Genomic DNA, 26,718 nt, shown 5'->3' with positions numbered 1-26,718 from the left:
GCGCAGTTGTAGTGTCGCTCAGAATTTTTGGGTTTTTCAAGAATCCTGAGCGGCACTGTATTGTAATGGGCAGGGCGTATCAATTACCATCAGCTGAACTTCCTGCTCGTCTCGTCCCTTATTTTCATAAAAAAAAACTTAATACAAAATTTCAACCGCCGTTCTTTGCATATCAACATTTTTTTATTTAATTACACAGTATAGTTTTCAGACTTTTCTCTATACTTGTTGTGTAAGACGGTATTACTTGCCAATTTTCATAGTTCCAGGTCAACGGAAAATACCCTATACATTTTGATACTCTTGAGGGTAATTCAGTATTTCTGCATCAAGGCGTCACAACCATGTGGTATAAGACTTTACAGTAAGGATTGCTAAAAACGCCGCAGCAAAATTGAGAGCCATTTCGCGTCGTTATTCTACGCATGGTGCATGCTCTTCTTCGCCACCATTTGCAGATGCGAGTATATTGGCGGCAGGTTCAGAAGTGCATTTAGCATAGGGCCCTGTAGTTATAGCGCATGCAGATCTTTGGAGGATAACTTGGCAGTTACGGTCTTTATGGTACAATTCCTGCATCAGACGACAGAGCCATAAGACATGGTGGCATTAAGATGGCCATTTTAGACTATATACTTCAATTTTTACCCTTCATAAGGCCAGCTTTGCCTTTTGTACAATATTGTGCCCCAGATATGAAAAAACATAGAACTTTGACTGTCACCTCGTATCATTATCACTAGATCATCTGTGTTATTTTGAGTGTCATCAAAGATTTTGTCTTTTTCATAAAACATTAGTAAGTCTTTTATATTTGCGTGTAGATATTATACGTTTCAAATAAACATTCTTTCTTTATCCTCAAGTGGCAGAGCTCAAAACCAGTTAGACAGCGTAGAAGGCATTTATCATCGGAAAGTATAATTATATCTGACATTTTATCTACTAGATATGGAAGATCATTGATATAAACTAGAAATAAGAAAGGACCCAGAAAACAACCTTGAGGCACTCCCATTCAGGAACCTGCAGAAGTGACGCTTTTTGCTCCCGAGCGGACAGATACCTAGTTGCAAGTGACTGTCCAGCTTCCACACTGGGCGTACAGGTCGTTGTCGACGGTTATTGCTCGAACATCCATGAACGGTAGTTATCCAAGGCTGTGTGCTATCTTCTACACTATATCTGTGAAACATGTGTTAGGACGGGTATATTTTGTATCTCTTGCTATATTGTTCAGTACTTGTGATGTGTTTCTTGTTTCCTTGTAATAATAAATAAATACTATTTCTTGATATCAATGATATGTTGTATGCCTCCAACATAAATTGCTATGCAGTACTGGAGATGCCGTACACACTGACCACTCTCTCGGGAATGGACGCCCAGTGCCGGAAGAAACTTGTGTTTTTGTTCGTTGTCGAGTTCTCTCTTGAGAAGGTCGTGTAGGGGAAAAATTAACCTTTGCCAATTTCACCCCCAGAAGACTGAAGTTTGTGCATTTACAACTCAAATATCCCCATATGTCGTATCACCGCTCTTCGACAACACTTCCCTTAAAGCCTCGCCTAATATAGGATTTCTCGATTTATTGCCAATTCCGTGGTCGCCTGTAAGGCAAAGCAGAATTGGATGCGAAAAGGTTTAAGGCAATACTAAAAGCCCACATCTCATTTTTTGTTTGTTATCCTATTAATTTTATGGTATCGTTATAATTTCATCGCGACCAACGCGCTTATTGTTTTAGTTGAAAGTACCTATTACTATAACAGGAAATAAAACAAAATAATCATATAAGTAATTAGGCAAATTTATTACAGTACGTACATAGTTACATAAATACATATAAATAAGTATACATTTATATAATACAGAGTCCAGCCAATATGAGATCATGAAACATGGCATTCTACACCACACCCTCAAGATCAGGCCGGGGCGGAGCGACCACTTGCAGGCTATCGAGGGGGTTGTCGAGTTGTCGTGAATGTGGGAGGGATGGTGGCAAGTTGAGAATATTTGTTGGAAGCCGCTTCCCGCAGTGACATATCGGGTATACGTCACAGTCGGCGTGGTACGCTCTTGAGCAATGCGCCGTTCGGATTCCGACGCGAGAGTCCAGTTTCTCTCCACAGCGCACGCACGGCGCCCGCACTGCGACTCCCCGGCGAGCCTCCACGAGCGAACGCGCCAGGGCCTCGTGTGCTTCCACTCCAGCAATCCTCTTGGCGCACTCCCAAGCAGCTAGCCCGTTAGCTCCATCAGCCAATATCCTCCTCACCTGCAACAGTCTGAGCATGTTGAAAAACTCACAATTCCTTCGGATCAACTTTTGATATTCACTAATCGTCATCAAAAACACAGTGAAATATAGTAATTTTTAGCTAAAAGCCCATTCAAATGCCAGAAAAACAATTTATTGAATTAGGCATTATTTCGCGAAAGCCCATGATTATCCAAATGTTATCGCGTTAATACCGCTAAGATTTGTTAGACTACATGCAGAATGCAAACACTCTCATACTAGAGAGCCAAGACGTCCTGTGGATGCCTCGTGTAGAGGCGAATCACGTGTCGAATTGGTTGAAGTAGTTTGGTGCTCGTAGACTTAGAGCTTACTTAGACTTTGCTAGACTTTACTTATGTAAAACTTAGCTGAGTGTAAGCTTAGGATGGACTGGCTAGACCAAAGCAGCGATGGGCAGATGACATCGTCCAGGCGGTGGGGAGAAACTGGATCGATCAGGGCAAGGATAGGGAAATGTGGAAATCCTATACCCAAAATGGGGTCCATAACCAAAATTATATAAGAAAATTTGGACTTAAAAAGTAAAACTAACACTAGATTTTAAGAAATTTAAATTACGAATATTTGATTGTACAATTATAGTCATTTGGCAGCTAAAATTATGCTGAGCTTAAGTTAAGACAGTTCAATGCAAAAGTCGAGTTTGCGTTTTATCACACTCAGCTAAGTTTTACGTAACTAGTCTGAGCAAAGTATAAAAGTACGCTTTATAGATCTCAGCCTATATGTTGACTAACAAGTTTTGGCGAAGTTAACACTTGCGATACTTAACATTTACATGCCAGAAAAGCGTTGAGCACCATGAATTCTCCCGTAATGATACTTTGATGTAAGCAAGATGGTTGAAACCACAGAACAGAAGAAACAGCGGATTTAGTATATTTTGTTACCCTTCGACACCGTTTACAATGTACAAATTCAAGATTCAAGTGAGATAAATAAATCACAGTAGGGGAACATGTTTTCAGTAGGACAGTCTTTTAGATATCTATTTTTTATTTGACGAACTGTACTCAATCGATTTTTGTATATTTTGAAAGGTCAATTGTTTGAGAATTCACCACCAAAATATCAAAAATGTATATTGCATACTTACAAGTGTTTTAATAATTAAAACGAAAGAAGGGATTAATGGCCTAGGAATTCGGGGTAGGTAATTTATGGAAAATATAAATATGCTTAACTGAAACCGTTAGATTCGTTTAAATAACATGTTTAACAAAAAATAACACAATTCTGAACAAAATGAATATGAAAAATCTTTTTAACGTCGATAACACCAAACACCGGCTTAATGGTGGGAGGTGACTCCTTTCAAATTGAATAGTCAGTAGAATTTAGCATCGCGGGAATTTTTAAACCTAATGGTACCTAATTATTATATTGGACTAGAAATTTAATAAAAAAAAAATAATCAAATAAGTGTCCGCGCATGTACCTATCAAATTCAAATATTTTTATACAAAGAGAATATTATGAAATTGCTTATTGAAAGTCAAAAACCCATTCGGAAATGAATGTCTCAAACTTGAGAAAAATCGGCGCATGAAAATCAGCTGGCCAATTCTGTTTATCATTATTATTATTGTTTCAATAAAATTAATTAAATAGCTTGAGGGAGGCTTAATGACACCACTTAAGAAAGTGATCTGTTATACACACACCAAAAAAATCTAAGCAACATGCATGATATTACAAATTTACCATATTTTATACTCAAAGTGCATAGGTATGTAAACTTTTTTGTTATTGATGACATAATGGAATGTTGTAAAAAAAAATTGATTATGTTTTGTTTTTTTCATAAAATTAAATGAAAGGGAATGTGTTTGAATTTAAGAGCATTTTATTGCTACGTTTTAGTCTTGATTTTATAATTTTACCAACCATTTAAATAAAGTTAGCGACCAAATTAAATTGTTAGATATTCTTTACGTCATGGAGCGACGTCATTTGACGGCAAATGAAGTGCAAAGAGCTGTAGGAATGTTGCAAGCGGGAAGTAATCAATCTCAGGTATCTCGGCATTTTGGCATTCATAGAAGTGTTATTTGTCGTCTTTAGCAGCGCTACAATGCTGTTCAGCGGGTTCCCTTGTAACACCTGAAAACATCGCAGCTGTTCGAACTATTATATTACATGACCGTCATGTGACATACATACAAGCAGATTCAAGCCGTTATCAGAATCGGAATGAGTGCAATTCAGTCGATATTACATAACGAGCTGTGTGTAAGAAAGGTAATTTCCCGCTGGGTTCCCCACAATTTGTCCGAAGAGCAAAAGGCGGCTCGTGTAGATTGGTGCCGAAATACTCTGCAACGCTTCAACGGAGGGAAGTCAAATGCCGTTAAAAATTAAGTCTTACCGTTGTTGTTAGACCAACACAGGAATAAAAGTATACGACATATTTTATTGTGTGTGTGAGTGTTTTGTTAGTAAACCTACAATATATTCTATATTGACTGTTGTTTCTGTTCTGTGGTTGAAAAACGTCAAAAAGAAGTTGCTTTTTCATAGAATAGAAGAGAATACAAGCCTACATACAGATCACCTGATAGTCACCGCGGCTCATACACACAAGATAACATACACTTAACATTGTTTTATGAAAATAAGGGACGAGACGAGCAGTACGTTCAGCTGATGGTAATTGGTACGCCCTGCCCATCACAATGCAGTGCCGCTAAGGCTCAATTGCGCTCGCCACCTTCACAGCAGATTGCCGTGCTCAGAAGCGACCCACTGGTATAAAATACTCGCAGATAAAATCTGTTGTTTTCATTGTTTGAGGACATAAACACTGTTTCCCGGACTCGTATGTATGTATTTATGTTATCCAGAATTCGAAACAATTACTACACAGACTAGCTTGTAGGAGTGTACTCGTTCAGCGAATATCAAGTGGGGTGTTATAAAGCTGAATTCACAATGTACTGATGAAACTAACGAGAAACAGTCACCATGGAATATTATGCTCACCTGCACCGAGTTAACAGTTTTTGAAAGCAACTCCTCAAGCGGCAAATAAGCGAAGGCTTCGAAGACGAGCGCGGGCGGCACGGCGGGGAGGTGTCGCAGGAGCCGCGTCCACATCTCCTGGCCGTCGGCCCGCGGCACGGTGCCGCACACGCGCACGCAAAGTTCGCACGCCTCCATGGCGACACGCTCCTGGTCGTCTTCAGTGATCATGTTCAAGAGAGCGTCCAGTGCACCCTTGTAGTCTCCGGTCGCTTCCAAACAGATCGGTTCGGCGTCTTTCGGCCCCAGCTCTGTCACCAGCGCGAGAGCGTCTTCCGGTCTCACTAAGCCGGAGTGCTTGGTCAAGAAGTGTCTGACGTCAGCCGGTTCCGACACGCACAGGTGTCGCAGGTATACGGTGGCCGCCTCTCCCCTCAGCCGTCCCATATCTAGAAGACACTTACCGAACTGAAGGGCTCGCTCGTCTCTCAACACTCGCATTGTGTCCGCCACGGCCCCGCTCGACTGCTCGTCTGTGAGTAGCGCGGCCACGGCTCCCGGTCGCAATTCAATAATCTTCGGCAGGAAGTCGTGTAAACGCTTCCTAATGTCCGAACTAGAAATTATCGATTGAATGTACACGAAGAACTCGTCTATATCTTGTTGCGATGGTGATTCGATGTCGAAGAACTGCTTGATGGCTTCGTCGTGGCGATCAATCAGCGAGTCTACCTTCCACAGAATGCGTGGCCGTTCGATGTGGTTCCTGTAATCCGCGAAGAGTTGGTCCCTCTGATTGCGCATGCGCATTAAAATTCCAATCCAAGCGCGATCTGATTTTTCATTTTCTATAGACGCTACAAGATCTTGAATATTTTGAATAAGCTGTTGATCGAGAGGCAACGCCCCGTTTTGTAGTTGCCCTCCGAGGAATTCTATGATTTCCAGGGTTCTCTCTTGGTCCTAAAACAGTTGAGATGCTGGTGTTATAATTTATTAGGTGTTTACGAACTATTAGCTGGCGAGTGGGACAGATGGACAGTAATACGCTATGTACCGCGGCAAAGTTATTTCATTTTATACTTATTTTAGCGTACTTGTCATTTGTAGAATACGAAAATAACTGATTGAATTTATAAAGAATTAAATAAATAATAACTTTAATTTCTGACTTGTTTCTCATCTATTCTACTAATACGATACATAATAATACAATCAAGGGCTAACAGACCAAATTGTCACTCTCGACACAGCAAGATAGAAAAGGAAAACGAAGATATCGTTACTGTAACCGATTTTGATTCAAGTCGTAAACAGTCAGCCACGCTTGGAATTAACTCCTTAATATTTTGGGTTTGAAACTACTACCTTACACACACACTGACAAATCAAAATTGGTCACACAATATTGAGGTGTCAGGTCGTCTAAACGCTAATATATATTTTTTATGACAATAAGGGACGAGACGAGCAAGGCATTCTGTTTGATGGCAATTGATACACCCGAGACGTAAGATGTTAAGTCTCATTTGCCCAGTAATTTCACTAGCTACGGCGCCCTTCAGACCGAAACACAATAATGCTTACACATTACTGCTTCACGGCAGTAATAGGCGCCGCTGTGGTACCTATAATCTAGCCGGAATCCTGTGCAAAGGAGCCACCCACTGGTAAATACTGGTACTGCTTGATGACAGAAAAAGGCGCCGCTAACTGGCATAGTGGGCAAAGAAAGCTCCCACTTCTGATTACTTAGTTACCAATAAAACCCTATCTTACCTTCAAAATATATACACAGCTGGTACCTTCATTTCATAACATAAAACTGTGTATGGGGTATTCTATGTTGCTATAAGATTAGTATGTATTGTTTGTCTGATTGTGTTGTGTACCTGAGGGTCCCCGGAGGTGGTGGTGAAGGTCAGCAGGGCGCGAGCCACCCGCAACCTGTTCTGCTTGCCCAGCGGGCCGGCGAAGGGCGGCTCCCGGGAGCACTGCTCCAGCAGGCGCATGGCCGAGCTGACATCATGTTCCACCATCACGCGCAGCGGGGACTTGCCTTGCTGTTATCATTACGAAAATAGTATAAAATAATTTATTCAAGTAGGCGTTACTTTGCGGAAATTCATAATTATCATATTATTTGAGTTTTCTTTAGTGTTAATTCCTCCAATATGTTTTTAATCAATACGGCACGAGACTCGTCTCTAAAGACAAATATTGGCGGAATTAACACTCAAAAAAACTCAAATCATTTGGATGAAAATAGCTGTACGATTTACGTATTAGTTAATGAACTGCATTAGATCGCTACTAGATAGAGAATAAACTGTGATAATTTAAAGTATGACTTTATAAAATTACTGCTAAATTAAGTCTATATATGAGCTGATTTATGGCCATTTTCAATAACGTATCTCTAGTTACGGATAAATAGCTGACGCCGTTTAAAAACTATTAATTACACAAATAAAATTTGAAAAACTAAATTATATGCACGATGCGGGACTCGAACCCACGACCTCCGGCGTTCCGTGCCGGTGCTCTAACCAACAGCTAACTGTTCGAGTGACGTATCGTCATAAAATCTTGTATGCTTTGTTCAACTCTCAGGTTGTGGCTATCAATGGGTCCTGCGCTGCCCCTATTCAACGTGTTCGGGCGGTCTTGACCAAGTCCATTTATGGGGGGGCCTACCAACACTGCGTCTTCCGGTACGTGGACGGTGGTGTGTCAGTAAGTCTTTGCCATTCGAAGACTTACTGACACACCAGCAATCTGTCCGTCGAACTATGTGCCCTGCCCACTGCCACTTCACTCGCAATCATTGAGCTATGTTTCACCTACGTTGGTTCAGTATTGCATGATGGCAAGTCCAGACCAGTGCAAAACGCTCTTCGTTTTCCCTGCGAACTAGGTATGGGCTAAAACATCACTCCCACCGACTCACAAATCTCGCAATTGACATGAGCGCAAAATTAGCAAATCTGATTCGGAAACGAGTTGTTTGGTGACTAAGTGAGTGTAAAGCATAGTTTCTCAACCTTATTTTGCTCACCACCCACTTTGAAAATATGTTTTTTTCTAGAGTATTTTCGTGTATTTTTTTGCCTTCTTAGACTATATTTTTTAATCTACCCACGCCCCATCTGCGCCATCTCAATGCCCCCTAATTTTCTCTGGGGGCAGTAGAAACTGAGAACCTATGGTGTAAAGCAATAATTCAAATTTTCGCGTTTCTCGGCCCCACCTCTTTCGTTTGACTCGCCGCATCGCCAATGGCTGAAGCTATCTGCTATGGGACCGAGTTGATAGCCTTAGTTTAGTGTTAGAATAAATAGGTCCGAGCACTAAAGGTTTTTTCAACATTCAATATGAAATGTTACTTTAACTGTAGCGTTCAATCTTAGGGGCTTAATATAATGATCAAATGATACCTTTATTTGTCACGGTGTGTGATTGATGCATCCACTATAGCTACTCAATAACTCTTGTGGTTTTGTTTATAGTAATATTTTTTTTTCTTTTAATTTAAATTTCTTGCCACTTCTTGCCATCAAATTTCAACTTTTTCCGAAGCGGTGGCAAATGGTAAAGTGATAATCTAATTTAAACTTTAATAATCACACGTGTAATTTTTTCAGCTGAATAAATAAAGGAATTTAGATTTGATTTGAATAGGTTGAAGATTGTAATGGGCAGGGTGTATCAATTACTATCAGCTGTACGTCCCGCTCGTCTCGTCCCTTACTGTCATATCTGTATAATATACATAAAATTCTCGTGTCGCGGTGTTTGCAGTTAAAGTCTTCCAAAACGGCTTGACCGATTATCATGAAATTTTGTGTGCATATTGGGTAGGTCCGAGAACCGAACAACATAAATTTTTAATCCCCCTAAATATTAAGGGTAGTTTACTCCAAAATTTTATTTATTTGACATTTTTTTTTTAATTTCTTTAATTATGATTCAGCATTGAAAATACATACAACTTTACATTTTCACCCATCTACGATCAACGCTTACTTTTGTATCGCGATTTTAATATTATTCCAATCCATCCACAGACACGCAATAGAGTTGCAATATGGCAATCGAATACAATGATTATTGTGATACGATAAATTTTATGTATCTACGATATATTTGGTAGTTCTGAGAATTGGTCGTCATCTATTTTTATACCCTAAAAATTTTAATTAAGGATTTTTTTTATTACTTTATATGGCAATACAACGTTTGCTGGGTCAGCTAGTCTATATATATAAAAAAATTAATTGCTGTTCGTTAGTCTCGCTAAAACTCGAGAACGGTTGGACCGATTTGGCAAATTTAGGTCTTGAATTATTTGTGGAAGCCCAGAGAAGGTTTAAAAGGTGAATTAAATAAAAACAACAAATTTGTTTTTCCTTTGATGTGTCCATACATAATTCCTATGAGAGAATTTATTGACGCACGGTTTGGCAGTTCTGCTGTGAAACAATTTCATTACGACAATAGGGTGCATATTTTACAAAGTAATTCTTGATGTTATGATATATTATTGACAAATACATATAAAAACATTATTTTATTTATTATATTATACAGAACAACGTCTGTCGGGTCAACTAGTAAATAAATAAAAATAATGTTACGTTTTCGTGCAAGAGCGCTTGTAACGCGTCGTGGCGGGCAGAGGGGAGCGCATGCGCAGGCAGCGGCCGAGCGACTGGCGAGCGGCCGGCCAACGCGTCCGCGGCGCACAACACGAGCGCGGCGCCGGCGCATGCGCACGACTCCCCGCGCCGCACTCCGCACGCCGCGTCCACGTACCCCGTCAGCTCGCGCATGGCGCCGCTGCACCCGTCTGTCCAACACACACCCGTCACTACGCTAACCTAACCTTAAGGGTTTACATTAATACAATATTGCTAATTGCTATACCAGTGAGAGGCTCCTTTGCACAGGATACCGGCTAGATTATGGCTACCACAACGGCGCCTATTTCTGCCGTGTAGCAGTAATGTGTAAACATTACTGTGTTTCAGTCTGGAGGGCGCCGTAGCTAGTGAAATTACTGGGAAAATGAAACTTGACATCTTATGTCTAAATGGAAGGAGCACAGTTGTAGTGCCTCTCAGAATTTTCTGGTTTTTCAATAATCCTGAAGCGGCACTGCATTGTAATGGGCAGGGCGTCTCAATGTCCTTCAGCTGAACGTCCTGCTAATCTCGTCCCTGATTTTCATTAAAAAAAAACATCCATGACTCGGAAACAAACATCCATATTCATCCGCTGACTAGTAAAGAATAAGGACTCCGTGTCACCTTACATAACAGTGTAGCACCAAAACAGACCGATTAACGTGGAAATACATAGCCCCACGCACACACTTACTACTACAGGCCGACAGGCGACCATTATGACAATTGTCATCGTGTGTGACAGATCAGTTTGCGTCTCAATAATATATTTTAAAAATGTAGTCATGCGTTGTGAAAAAGTGTAAAAACGATACTATATAACTATTTGTAACTAGTATCCCCCGTAACCACACACACACTAACATAACGGTGCTTCACTGCTATTATCACGGCGCGGAGTCCTTCTTTTTTTACTCGTCCGTGTGTTCATCATATAAATTATTGCACCTACCGGGATTCGAACCCGGGACCTCTAAGACTTTGATTCTCGACAAATATTGGCGGAATTAACACTAAAGAAAACTCAAATCATTTGGATACTTATGGATTTCCGCAAATAACGCCTACCTCAATATTTTTTTTTCAAACTTAAACTAATTTTGCATTCCAGCCCAAAGGCAGACTTTGTTTCCCTTCCATCTATTTCTCATACCATGCTCTGGTTCAATAGGTAAGTAAACCGACAGTTGACTGCAAACAACAGGCGTATCTATTCTGGAATGAGTAACTGCGCTAACATAACCTTAAGGGTTTACATTAAAAAAAAATTGGTGACAGGTAACAGGGGGAAGTTGGTTCCTAAAATTTTCTGACGTTTGCGACATTCGTTTTTTTTTTGGTATCTTCGTCCATTAGTAGGATAGGCAATGGGTTCAAGCCCATACAGCCGTATTCATTATTTAATAATCAACTGTTAAAGCCATCGTAACAAGATTTTTACAATATTGTTCTTTCTACAAACGTAGAATAGCACGAGGAATAAATAATTTTAAGGATTTTTGCTTTGTTAGGCCAAAGAAGTATCACTTCTTGCGTGCATACATAAGCACACACACACTTTTTTTCTCTATTTCTTATTACATTGCCTGCTCGCAGATTTAGTTTATAACAGGGGCGTGCTATCACATAGGCAATTAAGCAGTGCCTACCTCGTTAAGAAACTAAATAAATAAAGTATTCTTTAACCAAACTTCTATTAATACAATACAACAGTATTGTATTCAATAGTATCTATCGAATATCTTATATATAACCCAGATTCTTCTATAATACTAAAAAATAAATCGTTGTTTATTTATTAATAATAATATCCTAGTGATGCTTGTTTTGCACACGGTACTAAAGTGTCGATGTAACGTCATCGACGTCAAGTCCAGAGATACCTAGGTAACACTGAAAATTTTTAGAAAATGAAAAACGGCTTAATGTAGAAAGTTGCCAATACTACTTCCTACACGTCGTCACATTCAATGGAACCACTGAGAAAAGCAGTGGGCCCATTCTTCCTCAGGGGTCTCTTCTATGGCATTTTCGTATCGCATCTTCAAGGCTCGTAAAGCGAATACCTCGAATTTTAACTTTAGTTCTTGGGAATAAATAAAAGTCGCGGGACGCCAGGTCAGGACTGTATGGCGGATGACTCATTATCTCGACACCTGCTATAGTCAAATATTCAACAGTCCGTTTTGCGGAGTGCGCTGAAGCATTGTCGTGGAGAAGAAGGATCCTGCTTCAAGGGCGCTGCTGTCGAATTTGTTCCAAGACAACAGGCAAACAGCGATTGACATACCAGACCGCAGTAACTGTCCTTCCATCTTTTAGCACAACTGTCGCGAAATGACTTTTCCGACCAAAGAATGAGGCAATCATCTTTTTTCCTTGATTTCTTCCTTTCTTTACCTTAGTTGGCCGATCCACGAAAAGAGACACCCACTGAGCTGATTAGCTTTTGGTTTCGGGTCCGTAGCAATATATCCAGCTTTCATCACCTGTTACGATGTCAAAAACAGCATTTGAGTCACCGCCGTTGAACTTATCTAACATTTGGCGACACCAGTCCATGCCAAAGGTGTTTTAATCGTCGGTTAAAGTATGGGGAATACATCTGTTACAAAGCTTCCTGACGCTTAAAATTTTCGTGTAATATTTTTTGCACTTGTCTCATACGAATGCCTAGGCTTGCCTATATGTATCTGCTGATAGGTCACTCTCTTATCTTCCTCTATCATACGTCGCACAGCACTGATGTAATCGTCCCTCACGCGGATCATCATTGAGATTGCTACGTCCAGGCTTAAACTCGTTAAACCAATTGTAAATAGTGGCACGAGATGGGGCTTCATTAAGAAATGCTAATCGCTGCCTATCATAGCTTTGTTGTTGACCGAAAATTTTCTCGCGTTAGGTTCATTTTCACGTGTAACAAGAGTTTTAGATTTGCCGCCAATTCCCTTAAACTAATGACAAATGAATGCAATATACCTACTACATTAGGTTACCAATGAGCTCTAAAATTGAAATTCAAAAAAAATTTTCATTGGCAATGTTTCTAACGGGCCAGTTCTGAACATTTTCAATGTTACCCACGTAATGTAACCGGGTAGTAAGTTTAATTGTGATGTGTTACCCAAAGCGGCTACTAAGGCCCCCACGCCGCGCCACAGTTTCCTCTGCCTCGTAAATATGCTGGCTCGGTGGACATTGATGGACGTCAACGGAAGCGAGGCCAACACTCGCTCCACCAAGTCTGGTTCCACGTCCGCCAATCTCTCAATTAAAGCCTGAAATAATAATAATAATATTGACACACTCTAACACAAATTATCTTGCCCCAAACTAGGCATAGCGCTGCTCTCATACAAAGTACCCCGGCGATCTTGACCAAAACGTCGGTCCATCTTGTGGGGGCTACCAACACTGCGTCTTCCGGTAAGTGGTCGCCATTTGAGGACTTTACTGCCCCAACGGCCATCTGTCCGTCGAACTATGTGCCCTGCCCACTGCCACTTCAGTTTCGCAATCATTTGGTCTATGTCGGTGACTTTGGTTCTCCTACGGATCTCCTCATTTCTGATTCGATCTCGCAGGGAAACTCCGAGCATAGCCCTCTCTATTGCCTTCTGAGTGACCATGAGGTTTCTCATAAGGCCCAAAGTAAGCGACCACGTCTGCGTACCCTAAGTCATCACTGACAACACACACTGGTTATATTATTAGAGATTCCCGCAAAAACAAATCCGCTCAAATGGGAAAAAAAGAAAGAAAATATATTTATTGACAAAAATGGATACATAAAAAATACAAAATTAGCAGCGCTTTCCGCACTAGGCAAGCCTGTATCGCGGAAAACAAGTGAACATACAAATACAACTAAGTAACAAAACCGGTTCATGAGTGAGCTTCAAATTAAATTTTTAAATGAATTCTGAAAATATTTGATAGAAGTAAAGTACTCCTTTCTAAAATTAATATAATATGTTATAAGTAACCATTATCTATGTGTTTAAGCACGTACAAAATACTTATTTATGATTTGAGTAGTGATCTGACAGAGTATGTGTGAGTGTGCGTGTGTGATGTGTTTGTGTGAGTGTGCGTTTTGAAAAATCTTAGTGGGTTATTTTAAGAAAGTTTTCGGTAGAGTCGTAGTCTAGGGAATGCAGTATATCCTTCGTTGCCTTTTTAAATTCATATTTAGACAAATTGCTAATATTTTGGAGCTTATTTACTTGACTAAATAAATAAGGAAAGGCAAATGCAGGAAAACGTTGAGCAAAACTGGTTTTTACAAGATAATGAGGGATTTTAATTCGTCTAGTATTATTTTGGGATAAAAAATTTGTCTGGAATGTTTTATGGTAGGAAGTTATGGCTTTTTGAATATATAATTGCCTGACCGTAAGAACCTTAGCCTCTTTGTATAGCGAGTAAGTAGGAAAACGGAAGCGTTTACGAAACATTACCTTTAAAACAGATCGTTGTGCCCGCTCTGCTTTTATAAGAGACGTTTTAGCAGCATTACCCCAAGAGGCAATGCAATAGAGGAGTAGAGATTGGCAAAGTGCGGTGTAAACTAGAAGTAATGTTTCCTTACTAGAACCATTCCGTAGAAGTTTCATAAAATGAATTGTTTTACGAATTCTTGACGAAATAGATTGTATTTGTTCAGAAAAAGTTAGTCTTTGGTCTAGGTATACACCTAGATTCCGAACAACATTAAGCCTATTCAGAGTAACACAAGAACATGGAATTATGTCATCAGGGCAGGTGTGAATTTTTAAGGAAAGATTTGGTGGAGGGGATGATGGCTGGGATTTATGGAAGCATACATAGTTGGTCTTGGAAATGTTTAAGGATAGTAAATTATGCTTTAGCCAGTTAGATATTTTGAGGATTTTGTTTTCAGCATTGCAGAACACATTTTGCCATGTTGAGGCTTGTAAGATTAGAGCTGTATCATCGGCATAGCCAATTATGTCAACGTCATCGCTATCTCTAAATAAGTCTAGCATGTCATTTACATAAATTAGGAAGAGTAGAGGTCCAAGAGCGCTTCCTTGGGGTACACCGAATTTTACAATAGATGTTGAGCTAGAGAAACCTTCAATTTTTATACAATGTTGACTATTTACAAAGTAGCTCGAGAACCAGTCCAAGGTGACACCCCTGATATCAAGCAGCTCGAGTTTCCGAAGGAGGATAGGGTGGGACACATTATCAAAGGCCTTGGAAAGGTCTAAGAAAACGCCTATGAGCACACTGGTATTATTGTTTTCATATTTCTTTTTAAATTCTACTAGGTCTGTATTAATAATTATTCTCTGTTATTGTTTACACATTATGTTGAAATTACTTATTTTGTTAAAGGTTCCTTTTTTAATGATATAAATTTCTACCTAATATGGCCTGCAGTGTTATTATGTTGCTAATAAAGTTTATTATTATTATCAACGACGGACGACTATTCGCTGATATAATGATGATAACCACGTACTTGGGTATAATCCGGCGTTGGCGGGTCATCTACGAAATCCCCTCGCACGGCCGCGTCCCCCAGTGCCTCGACCAGTGCTGTCTGCTGAGAACAATTCTCCCACAGCTGAGACCACAGTTCGTCACTGAAATTAGAACGGAAACATACTACAGAACCGTTATGCTGCAATCCTCGGAACTGATCTAACACAATTAAACATATCTTTCTCATTTCGGCCGAAAGTGCCGCCCGGTAAAGAAAGAGATAGAGGAACATGGCAACTGTTAGAGCAAACCTAAGGCTGATATGAATTATATAAAGTTAAATTATAAGCTAACAAGTTAATAAATAATAGCAAATTATATTTTCACCTCTCGAGCACGAAAAGGGCGCTATTGCTACGTGAAAACTGCGTGAGGCAAAGTGATTTAAATTTCGAACCCCACGGGACCATTAATCCGAGAATTACTCCGCGTTAAAAAAATAAATACCTAATGCGATTCGGTGCGTTCCGAAACTCATTTTAGCCTATTGTATTATCTCATTGTCACAAAAATTTATAATATGTTACCAATCGAAATTTAGATTTATAAATTTTACTATTGCCTTTTTAAAGACTTTATATTTAAAATAAACATTGTTAAATATTATCTTAATTACCTACATGAAGCTATCTGCACTATAGTTTGCCATAACAAAAAATTACACCAAAGAGAATAGACAATAACGGCGCAAGCACTCACCTTAATCCAAGCTTAATACAAATCTTCACAGCTTCATTAGCAACATTCTTGTTACATAATATATGGGGTTTCTCTATAAAAGTAGCTACAAATTCTCTTGCAACCATAACAGATTCAGTTCCCCGGGTCGAGCTTAGCAGTTTCAACGCTTCCAAATAATGACCAGAAGACATGAACATTTTAGATCTGGTTATAACATCTCGAAGCCGGACCCTCACGATGCCTTTTCGTCCAAGGATTGTTAATATGCCATCAACTATACAAGCGCCTGCCAGTGCTGTTTCGCCTGCCCTGCTCATGGCAAGTGAAACCCTTCCCTCTGTCCAGTGACCCTAAAATATATTACAATAGTTTTTTATTTAACAGGCGCCTTATAAAAATTTGTCTATCACTGAAATAGTTTCTGCAACAAAAAATATTCAGCGTGGCGCTAAAATGGCGTTGTTAAATACACGGCTAGAAATACTTAACCGTAATTATGAAAAAAAAAATATCTAAAAATTACAGAGCATAATTGAAATTTATAAATTTTCAAACAAACAAACAAACTATACTATATTTAGCAAACAAATTTTTTCAAGCTTTTATTGTAGGTTTAAGTTTTTTGGAAAACATTGTACCATCCACAAATACTTATATTTCTAATCAAACAGATTACTCCCTTACTGCCTTGACAAAAACTGTTTGCGATCGCATTACAGGCAGGCTTCGTCGGGCGGATTTGAACTCGAAAGACTTATTATGCGCTACCGAGTGCCATTGGCACTGCTTGTGATATTTTTATAGCGACAATGAGCCGAACCAGGTTTCACGTTTTATTGCGCGCCTTGCGATTTGAAATTTAAATACGCGCACCTAGAGTGATTTTATATTTGGCTGATTCTACTGTAGCGGCACCCTAATTTTTCGCTTTTTGATGGACACTGTATCATATGTACATAGATGATTCTCCTTGGTTGTGGGTACAACTGTACAAATGGAGGGTTCCATAGTAAAATACTATCGAAAATCGGGAATTTTCATTTGAGGACCCGCACTTATAGATTTAAGTAGGATAAGTTGAACAAAATTTCTTTTATCAGCTGTTTGTAGAGTCAACTGGATAAATTTACTGTCCTACGATATATTTTTGAATTTTTTGAAACATTCACACTTTATTTAGTAAAATCGCAGATACAACAAGAGGTTCTATTACTTAGTTCCGTGTTCGAATGTGTGAAACAATCTGAGTGGCGGAGAAAATAGTTGTACAGAAACTACTAGAAGAAGGTTCAGCTCGTGGCTTTGTAAAAGATGCAATATGTGTCCGTCAAAGAAGGATAAGAAAATTTTAACATCTTGCCAATATTGCAGAAAGACTTTATGTCGTAAACATACTATCTATTTTAGTAAAACGTATAAGAACTATCAAACCAAGTAGATAAGTAATCATTGTGGCCTAAGAAAAAAGACTGCATCTGTGATCTCATATGACATTGAAAAAGTCCAAGTTTATTGTTTTTTAGTTTATTTCGAATTAATGATTAAGACTGATTTTGCATGATTTGTTCTTAGAATATTGATGATTACTGTTATTTTTATTCATTAGTGCCAAAGAAATGATTAAATGCACCTCAGCTTGCAAGTAATTTTGATAGTTTTTTTTACATAAATAAAAATAAAGACTTAATAAGACGTTGTTTTGATCACTTTAATGTATAATGTCATAAAAAAAACTACTTATTCGATTGAATTCATATTAAAACCATATGAATTCATAATAAAACAATGGTTTTAATATGAATTCAATAAACTTACGGGTCTTTTCCACCCACGTGTGACTGTTTGTGTTCGAAAATGAGGTGCGAGTACTCGCGGGTTAGATGCCGCCATTTTAGCGCCACGCTGTATTAAATTCTACATAATTTCAAAACACACCATGACTTGAACAAAAACGAAAATTATTAATTACGCATTATTTTAACATCACTAAATTAGACCTTAACAAACTAGATTATACAATAATTATTATGAAGATAAATAATTAACAAAAGATAATGCAATTGCCATACCCAATTAAATAACACACAGCCATATTATGGCTAGGTAGACTAACCTTATAAAATGCAGATGCATATACTGGCTGTATATGGGAGAGATCCAATGGCTCATCAAATTGATCATCCATAATACTAATGCTCTCAGTAGAGTCAAATATTATCGCACTCAGAGGTGAGAGCCATCCCAAAAACATTGGCACTGTCTTCAACTCAACACGCTTTAGAGGTTGCAGGCTTATTGTTGTTCCAGTAAAAGATAACTTAAGCCATATCAAAAAATGTCCCCGAGCATAAACTAATATATCGCTTTTAGAGTCAAACCACTCAAGAACAGGCATCATGTGAGTTGGGCCCATTAGCTTCACTCCTGCAGCCTGACCGCCGCAAACAACAATTATACGGGTATGTGTCGCCAATGCCAAGATGCGAGCATCCTTTGCTGCCAAAGCAAGAACTTCTCCTCTTGAACCAGAGAATATACATGATACTTTTGTAGAACGTACACCCAAGGGTCTTGTAAATCTCATCAGCCACACAGATCCGCCTGTATCCAATAGGATACCACCGGTACCCGCCCATGTAACCTTCAAAGTACCCCAAATATCTCCACTAAATGTTATTTTACGCAAAACATCACCATGTTTACTTTCATACTGGTAAACAGGGCCTCGGGCGAAGCCTGCCAAAAGCCTACTGCCATCTTGGTTATATGCTAAACTGGCTATAGCTCCTAGGTCTGTATACTTATCCGACACCCATCTTAGAGTCTGGTCGTGAAATGACAGTATATGACCATGAGCTGTTCCTACAGTGAGTCTTCCATTAGTGCCAACACTAAGAGTTGTTGCAGGTCCAGCTGATGAACGTTCCTTAAATTGAAAAAAAAAAAATGATTCATAATTTAATTAAGAATAACTACAGCAACACTAGATACGCAACACTAATGCAGGGTATATGTTGCGGCACGTAAGTATAGCGCTGAAATTTTATTTTTTAGATTATTGCGCATATGTCAAACGTAAGGTATCCAGGGGGTGTTACTTCGCCCGTCGTATTCCATCCCCTATACCGATACGGCACTTCAAGTGTACAGTCACGTTCTGAATTGTATGGTTATTTACATTTTTTTTTGTTTATTGTTATGTTTGAGTTGGTCTGTTAAATACACAATAAACTCGCACATACACTCACGCACACACACACACACACATATTCTATTGTTGAGAATTTTTTTGAAACTCTGGCACGTAATTAACTTTGTATAGAAGTACTTAACACTGTAACATTAAATATTTTGTCAAAATACATATAATATTTGTGTTCGCAACAGTACCTACCCATACGCAGCTATCCTCCACTTTTCGCTTTTTGCACTAAATTAGTCATTACATTAAAATAATGCTATTAATATTATTTTACTATTAATTAATCTAAATATATATACTAAAATGTCCTGACTGACTGACTCACTCACTTAAATCACCCCCAGCCCAAACCGTTGAACCTAGAAATCTGATATTTTCACAACAGGTAGTATACATAACGCAAGTATCCACTAAGATGGAAATTTTGAAAATTCCACCCTTAAAGGGGTGAAATGGGGGTTGGAAGTTTGTATGGGGATGGAGTAAAATTTTAAGTAAGTGACTTGAAACTTTGCGTATGAATTCTTAATTACAATACAAGAAAATGAATTTCAGCATTTTGAAAAAAATCACCCCTAAAGGGGTTAAAATGGGGTGCAAAGTTTGTATGGGGATGGAGTAAAATTATAAGTAAGAGACTTGAAACTTTGCGTATGGACTCCTTACTACAAGAAAATAACATTCAGCGTTTTGAAAAAATTCACCCCTAAAGGGGTTAAAAAGGGGTGTAAAGTTTGTATGAACCGATTTAGTTGAAATTTGGTATAGAGATAGTTTGAGACCCTGGGAAGGACATAGGATAGTTTTTATCCCGTAAATCATCCCCTAAGGGGATGAAATGGGGGGTGTGGAGGTTTGTATGGCGCTACAATATTTCTCTCGGGGAAACTCTTTTTTTGAGCTATAAAAATAGGGGGTTTAATAGATTTTTTTGACATATGGTTACATGTATGGTATGGAGTGCCCACCTCAATTTTTTTTAGGGTTCCGTACCCAAAGGGCAAAAACGGGACAGTATTACTAAGACTCCGCTGTCCGTCCGTCTGCCTATCTGTCTGTCTGTCTGTCTATCTGACTGTCCGTCACCAGGCTCATGAACCGTGATAGTTAGAATGTTTAAATTTTCACAGATCCTTTTGCCGCTATAACAATAAATACTAAAAACAGAATAAAATAAATATTTAAGGTGGCTTCCATAAAACAAACGTGTTTTTTTGCCGTTTTTCTCGGTAGGGTCTATACGTTACATCCAAATAACACCGAGTGCTACCACCTACGCTTATTACTACATGAGGTTAGAGGGCCGACATCCTGCGAATATTTAAAAACTGTCAACGGTATCCTCCATCCAACATTTCAATTAGTGTGTAACACCCTTGGACTGCTAGAGGACGATAAACATTGGGACACAACTTTAAAAAAAGCTGCATTGTGCGATTCTCCTTTCAAGCTGCGCGAACTGTTCACAATAATGATAGGTTTTTGTCAACTTACTGATCCCTTAAGACTTTGGGAAAAATATAGGGACAGTTTTTCGGACGACATTAAACGGCAACTTGAAAGAGAATTGCAAAATGGTGCGGAGTTATTCATGAATGAGGTGTTTAACAGATGCTTGATATTGATCGAAGATGTAGTTTTAGCACAAGCTGGAAAACATTTGGATCAATTCGGTTTACCTAAACCAAAAAGATCCGCAGTAAACCTGGATAATCGCGAATAACGAGAGACAAATTATGACCCTTGCGCTCTGGGAGAGGTAGTATCGCATCACGAGGAATTATTGACAGACGAACAGGCAAATGTTTATCAACAAATTCTAGCCAGCATTGAAAGAGAGATTGGGGACATTTTTTTCTTAGATGCTCCTGGTGGCACTGGAATAACTTTTCTTATAAATTTAATATTAGCAAAAGTAAGAAATAACCGGGGCATCGCTTTGGCTGTCGGGTCGTCGGGAATGGCTGCCACACTACTGGAGGGAGGCAAAAATGCTCACACGGCTTTCAGGCTGCCTCTTGAATTACTTTCTTTACTTACAGACTTATTAAATCTTAATCATACTGAAACTCCATTGTGCAATATCCCAAAACAAAGCAACGCAGCACAAGTGTTGCGCGATTGCAAAATTATAGTTTGGGACGAAAGCACTATGTCGCACAAGTGGGCCTTTGAAGCGTTAAAAGACACAGAGAACAACTTCACGATGGGAGGGGTCACGGTTTTATTAGCGACTTTCGTCAGACTCTGCCCGTAGTACCGAGGGGAACTCGAACTGACGAAGTCAAAGCATGCATTAAGGCGTCAAATATTTGGCCCTTAATTAAAAAACTAAATATTACAAGAAACATGCGAGTGCATCTTAAGGGCGACGTGTGCGTCGGGGAATTCTCCGATATTTTGCTTAAAATAGGGAATGGAGAATATCCGATAACTGAGGGCAAAATTGTAATTCTACCAGAACTTGCGTCAGTTGTGCACACCGTTCAAGACCTAATAGCCCGAATTTACCCAGATGTCCAAAGCCTGCCCAATAAACCCATGGAGTGGTTGTGTGAACGAGCTATTCTGAGTCCTAAGAACGACCAAGCGTGTGTCATTAATGACACTTTTTTGAAGGCGTTCGAAGGCGCAGAACTTCAATACAACTCTGTGGACTCTGTAGTAAATACAAATGATGCTGTTCAGTATCCTGTGGAATTCTTGAATGCACTCAACCCGCCTGGACTACCAACTCATAAACTTGTCCTTAAAGTGGGTGCTCCAGTAATGTTACTGCGTAATCTGAACCCTCCCAAGTTGTACAACGGGACCAGGTTGCGTATAAAAGCGTTACATAACAATGTGGTAGAGGCCATTTTCACTGGTTGCGCTAGAGGTGAATCCATGTATATACCACGCATACCTCTAATACCATCTGACTAACCATTTGAATTTAAAAGGTTGCAGTTCCTCCTTAAGGTCTGTTTTGCAATGACCATTAATAACTCACAGGGTCAGTCGTTAAAAACGGCAGGGATTGACCTAAGGGGGGGACTGCTTCTCACACGGGCAGTAAGTTCGCCGAGCAGTTTGGTCATAATAGCACCTCAAGGCAGAACCACTATTGTAGTGTATAACAATATTGTTGTTTAAACAACAATAATATCAAGTATTTACAATATAGATTGTAATTTGTAATATCACTTTGTTGGTAAACTTCAGCACAATTCTACCACCATAGCGAAAATAGCGAATAAACCTTATTAATAAACCTGCCTGCTAGAGTCTGTCAAGCGAGTGGTATTATCGTTGTAAATAGCTACGATATAAACGAGTTCCACGTGGAAGTCGCGGGCAGAAGCTAGTTAAGGTTATATTTGTAAAGTGTGCGCGACAGTACCCATGCGCAGCTCTCCCCTCTACATTTCATTCAGCGCTAGACTTACGTGCCGCCACTTATACACTAGTATTGTTGGCCACGTGCATGTGGTGTCGCACCAGGATAGCACCACCCCATCTCCTCCCGTGGGTGTCGTAAGAGGCGACTAAGGGATTCAAATAACGGAGGATGGGCAGCAGCATCCTTCCGAGAAGCATCAACATCCACTGCGATCGCCAACCCGCCTGCCAAGCGTAGCGATTACGGCAGAAAACACACCAAAAAAATTAAAACAGACACTGAAAGGCCCCAGCCCCCGGCGGCCCCGCTCGTGGTTGCCACGGTAGCAGCCACATAAGCGACGGGAAAGGGGGTGCTAAGAATACCCAGATTCGGCAACGCTACCACCAAAGAATACTATTGGGCCTGGCAGCATATAATGACAAAACACTGCGGAGCGACGAGAAGTTGGAGGAACTGATGAAGCTCTGAGCAGGCTACGATGGGATGTCGTGGGGTTATCGGAGGTCCGAAGAAAGGGAGAGGATTCGGTAATCCAAAATTCCGGACACCTGTTCTACTTCCCAAGCCGACATCAACTGTCCCAGAGTGGTGTCGGGTTCCTCGTGCACAAGTCTCTCGTCAGCAACGTAACTGAGGTGGGGAGCGTGTCGAATAGGGTAGCGTAGCTAATACTCAGAATTACTCAACGATATTCGCTGAAGGTCATTCAGGGTTACGCTCCGACTTCCACACACTCAGACGAGGAGGTGGAGGCCGTTTATGAGGACATATCAACAGCCATTCACACTCCGAAGACCCACTTCAACGTTGTCATGAGAGACATCAAAAAACGCAAAACTGGGCAAACGTAGCGGCGATGACTTGAGAGTGGGGCAATTTGGTTATGGAAATCGGAACGCCCGAGGCCAGATGCTGGCTGGATCTCTTTCATATGATGAACTCCTTCTTCATGAAGCCAGAACAACGCAACCATTTGCGTACGCAACCACTTGGACCTGCCCCGACGGTGCCACCAAAAATGAGATTGATTTCATCATGTCGACCAAAAGACATATAATGATGTCTCTGTGATAATCACAGTGAAAACTGGGAGAGATCGCCGCATAGTAAGAGGCACATTGAATATCAATCCAAAACTGGAGCGGTCTCGACTGGTGAAGTCTACGCTCCGGCCTGCACCAATTGCAAAGCCGCTTCGAAGCTCTTCACCGCTGCATTGGGAGATATCTTTAAGCTTCTGGATTGGAACGGCCAGCCCGTTCAATCCGTGCATCAATATCAACGGCGAATACATTACTCACCTTCGATTTGCAGACGATATTGTAATCATGGCAGAGACCACGGAAGACTTAAGCCATATGCTCGATGGCCTCATAAAATATTCTCAAGGAGTAGGTCTCAAAATGAACCTGGACAAGACGAATATCATGTCTAATGCCCATGTCGCCTACGTAACAGTTGGGAACTGTAATCTCGAAATTGTTGACAAGTATGTCTACCTTGGACAAATAATCCCGTTGGGCAGGTCCAATTTTGAGAAAGAGGTCACTCGTCGAATCCAACTCGGATTGGCAGCGTTAGGTAAGCTCCATAAAATCTTCTCGTCCAAAATATCAGTGTCTGAAGACGAAGGTTTTTAATCAATGTGTGCTGCCACTGATGACATAAGAAACACAGATGTGGCTGAAGACGAAGGTTTTTAATCAATGTGTGCTGCCACTGATGACATACGAAACACAGATGTGGTTGCTAACTATGGGCTAATGAGGAAGCTCACTGTCGCGCAGCGGGCAATGGAGAGGGCTACGCTGGGAGTTTCCTTACGAGATCGAATCAGAAATGAGGAGATCCGTAGGAGCACCAACATAGCCAAAATTATTGCGAAACTGAAGTGGAAGTGGGCAGGGCACATAGTTTAACGGACAAGGCCGCTGGGGCAGTCAGGTCCTCAAATGGCCCTCATGTACCGGAAGATGTAGTGTTGTTGGGCCCACCACAAGATGGACCAATCAGAAGCAGTGTAGATGTGGGAAATAGAAAAATTATTTATGTGTATTTATAGGAATTTTTTTAAGAGCACCTAAGTATCTTTTGTTTCCAAAGTTGTGGTAGTACTTTAACTGACATTGAAAATTATAATTACTTAAGTAATCAAATTTGAAAAAATAAATATTATATACTCTGGATGAAAAATATTTCAGAACAAGGGAAATATTTTACAAATAAGAAAATATTCATTATACTTAGCCATCACCTCTAAGCAGCTCTAATGATGTCTTCAGTATGAAAATCACATTATTTAGATAAGATATACTAAAAAATATGACATCACAAAGATATGACAATCTATATAATATTATATGGTTTTTGGAATGGAAAGTGTTATTATTACCTCCGCTTGAGCAACTTGTTGGGAAACTGCTTGTAGAACTTCAATATGAAGGCCTGAGCATGTGGCTGGTTCATTATGTTTATTCTCAATACCATCCTCAGATATATCTAGCTGCTTACAGTTCAGAATCTCTTCCAGAGATGGAGCATCACTAGCTGGGAGTGCATACTCCACTTCATCCAACTATAATAGCAATAAAGTTAAAGTAATATTATAAATGTTCATGGTCCGCGATCATAGCTGTTAAACACCTTTATTTCATAATTTCCATCATATCAATATAGAAAACAACACACAGTAAAGTCTAGGCTAAGTAGCTAAGTCTAGATATTCTTACATCTCCCTCCCTCAAATATGTACTAAGCAATATAGAAAACAACACACAGTAAAGTCTAGGCTAAGTAAGTCTAGATATTCTTACATCTCCCTCCCTCAAATATTTGCTAAGCAATATAGAAAACAACACACAGTAAAGTCTAGGCTAAGTAAGTCTAGATATTCTTACATCTCCCTCCCTCAAATATGTGCTAAGCAATATAGAAAACAACACACAGTAAAGTCTAGGCTAAGTAAGTCTAGATATTCTTACATCTCCCTCCCTCAAATATGTTCTAAGGGAACTATGGCTGGTCCATGTGTCAACTTGTGAAAGGGTGCTGCTTGTGGTGCCAGGTCGAACTGTTATAGTTAGAGAATCATTGTATTTGTTGGATGCAATTACTAATTGTGGCAGTAATCACAACCATCATGTTTGCAAACTTTACACAAACAAGAGTTCATGCTCTAAAAGTTGATGCACCCAATATATGATTATTTATATTTATGTATTAAATTCTTTATTACTTTTCATAAAATAATTTATATTATTTAAACACAACTCATATATTAGATGCAGCACCTTACAAACTAATTTGTTATGTATGTTACAGCCATTGTAAAATACTCTATTTGATTGAAAAGAGTGGCTGTGGAGTTTCTTATATTATGTTCTTCTCACGAGCTCAACTTTTTACGAACATATGGTAAATTCAGTAATTTATAAGAAATATTTGTAGTGACGATTTAGAAGTGCCTATTTGAATAAAGTTTATTTGACTTCGACTAACAAGTAACAGTAAGACTTGGAATTAAGATTTATATTATGTTTTATTTACCTCTTCAAACTCTCCATACTGATAACTTGAAACAGACTCTATATCAGAATCTAATAATGATTGGATAGATGGGGTTTTAGACAAATGCATTTCAGATTGTCCTCCGGGCTCTCCTGATTTCATCATTTAATTTTGACTTATGAATTCAGTTTTTTCAAAGTTATTGGATAATTTACAAATTGTAAACATCAAGTAACTGTAAAATTTTCGCGAAACATATTTACTATGATTGTTTTGACGTTTTGACTACTGATTGTTTTATGTTTATTTTACTAGCTAGCGATCACACCAATCAGTAAACTACTACTATATTGATACCTAATTGAAATTGATTTTATTAGATTGATGAAATTTTTAAACAAAAACAAATACAGTTGACACTTGACGTTCTATCCTTTCTGTTGTGGCTTTTTGGCTTTGCGATAAGGCCACC

The 26,718-nt window shown here is 39.4% G+C and overlaps 1 protein-coding gene across 4 annotated transcripts; it reads right to left on the bottom strand.

Annotated features, from left to right (window-relative positions):
* Positions 1–1,789: 1,789 nt before the first annotated feature.
* On the bottom strand, positions 1,790–26,608 carry LOC126964961 (vacuolar protein sorting-associated protein 8 homolog). 4 transcript variants are annotated; one of them, XM_050808318.1, is made up of 10 exons: positions 26,286–26,606; positions 25,132–25,314; positions 18,266–19,078; positions 16,171–16,502; positions 15,449–15,572; positions 13,082–13,235; positions 9,907–10,118; positions 7,162–7,332; positions 5,291–6,232; positions 1,790–2,281 (listed from the first exon to the last, which is right to left on the bottom strand). In XM_050808318.1, the coding sequence occupies exons 1-10, from the start codon at positions 26,409–26,411 to the stop codon at positions 1,910–1,912; spliced, it is 3,429 nt and encodes a 1,142-aa protein (XP_050664275.1). In that variant the 5' UTR covers positions 26,412–26,606; the 3' UTR covers positions 1,790–1,909. The 4 variants fall into 4 exon arrangements, with proteins under 4 accessions (XP_050664275.1, XP_050664276.1, XP_050664277.1 ...); XM_050808319.1 differs by having other exon boundaries at positions 2,113–2,291; positions 26,286–26,608; XM_050808320.1 differs by having other exon boundaries at positions 2,113–2,281; positions 5,734–6,232; positions 26,286–26,608.
* Positions 26,609–26,718: the final 110 nt, after the last annotated feature.

The sequence above is a fragment of the Leptidea sinapis genome, chromosome 6 (genome assembly GCF_905404315.1).
Source record: "Leptidea sinapis chromosome 6, ilLepSina1.1, whole genome shotgun sequence".
NCBI lineage: Eukaryota > Metazoa > Arthropoda > Insecta > Lepidoptera > Pieridae > Leptidea > Leptidea sinapis.
This window is presented reverse-complemented; position numbering and strand designations above follow the sequence as displayed.

Excerpts from the sequence above, each read along its gene's own strand:
- LOC126964961 (XM_050808318.1), bottom strand. The coding sequence starts at position 26,411 with ATGATGAAATCAGGAGAGCCCGGAGGACAATCTGAAATGCATTTGTCT. Across the intron at positions 15,573-16,170 it reads TGTATTAAGCTTGGATTAAG|TGACGAACTGTGGTCTCAGC; the intron begins GTGAGTGCTTGC and ends TTCTAATTTCAG. Across the intron at positions 2,282-5,290 it reads AAACTGTTAACTCGGTGCAG|GTGAGGAGGATATTGGCTGA; the intron begins GTGAGCATAATA and ends AGACTGTTGCAG.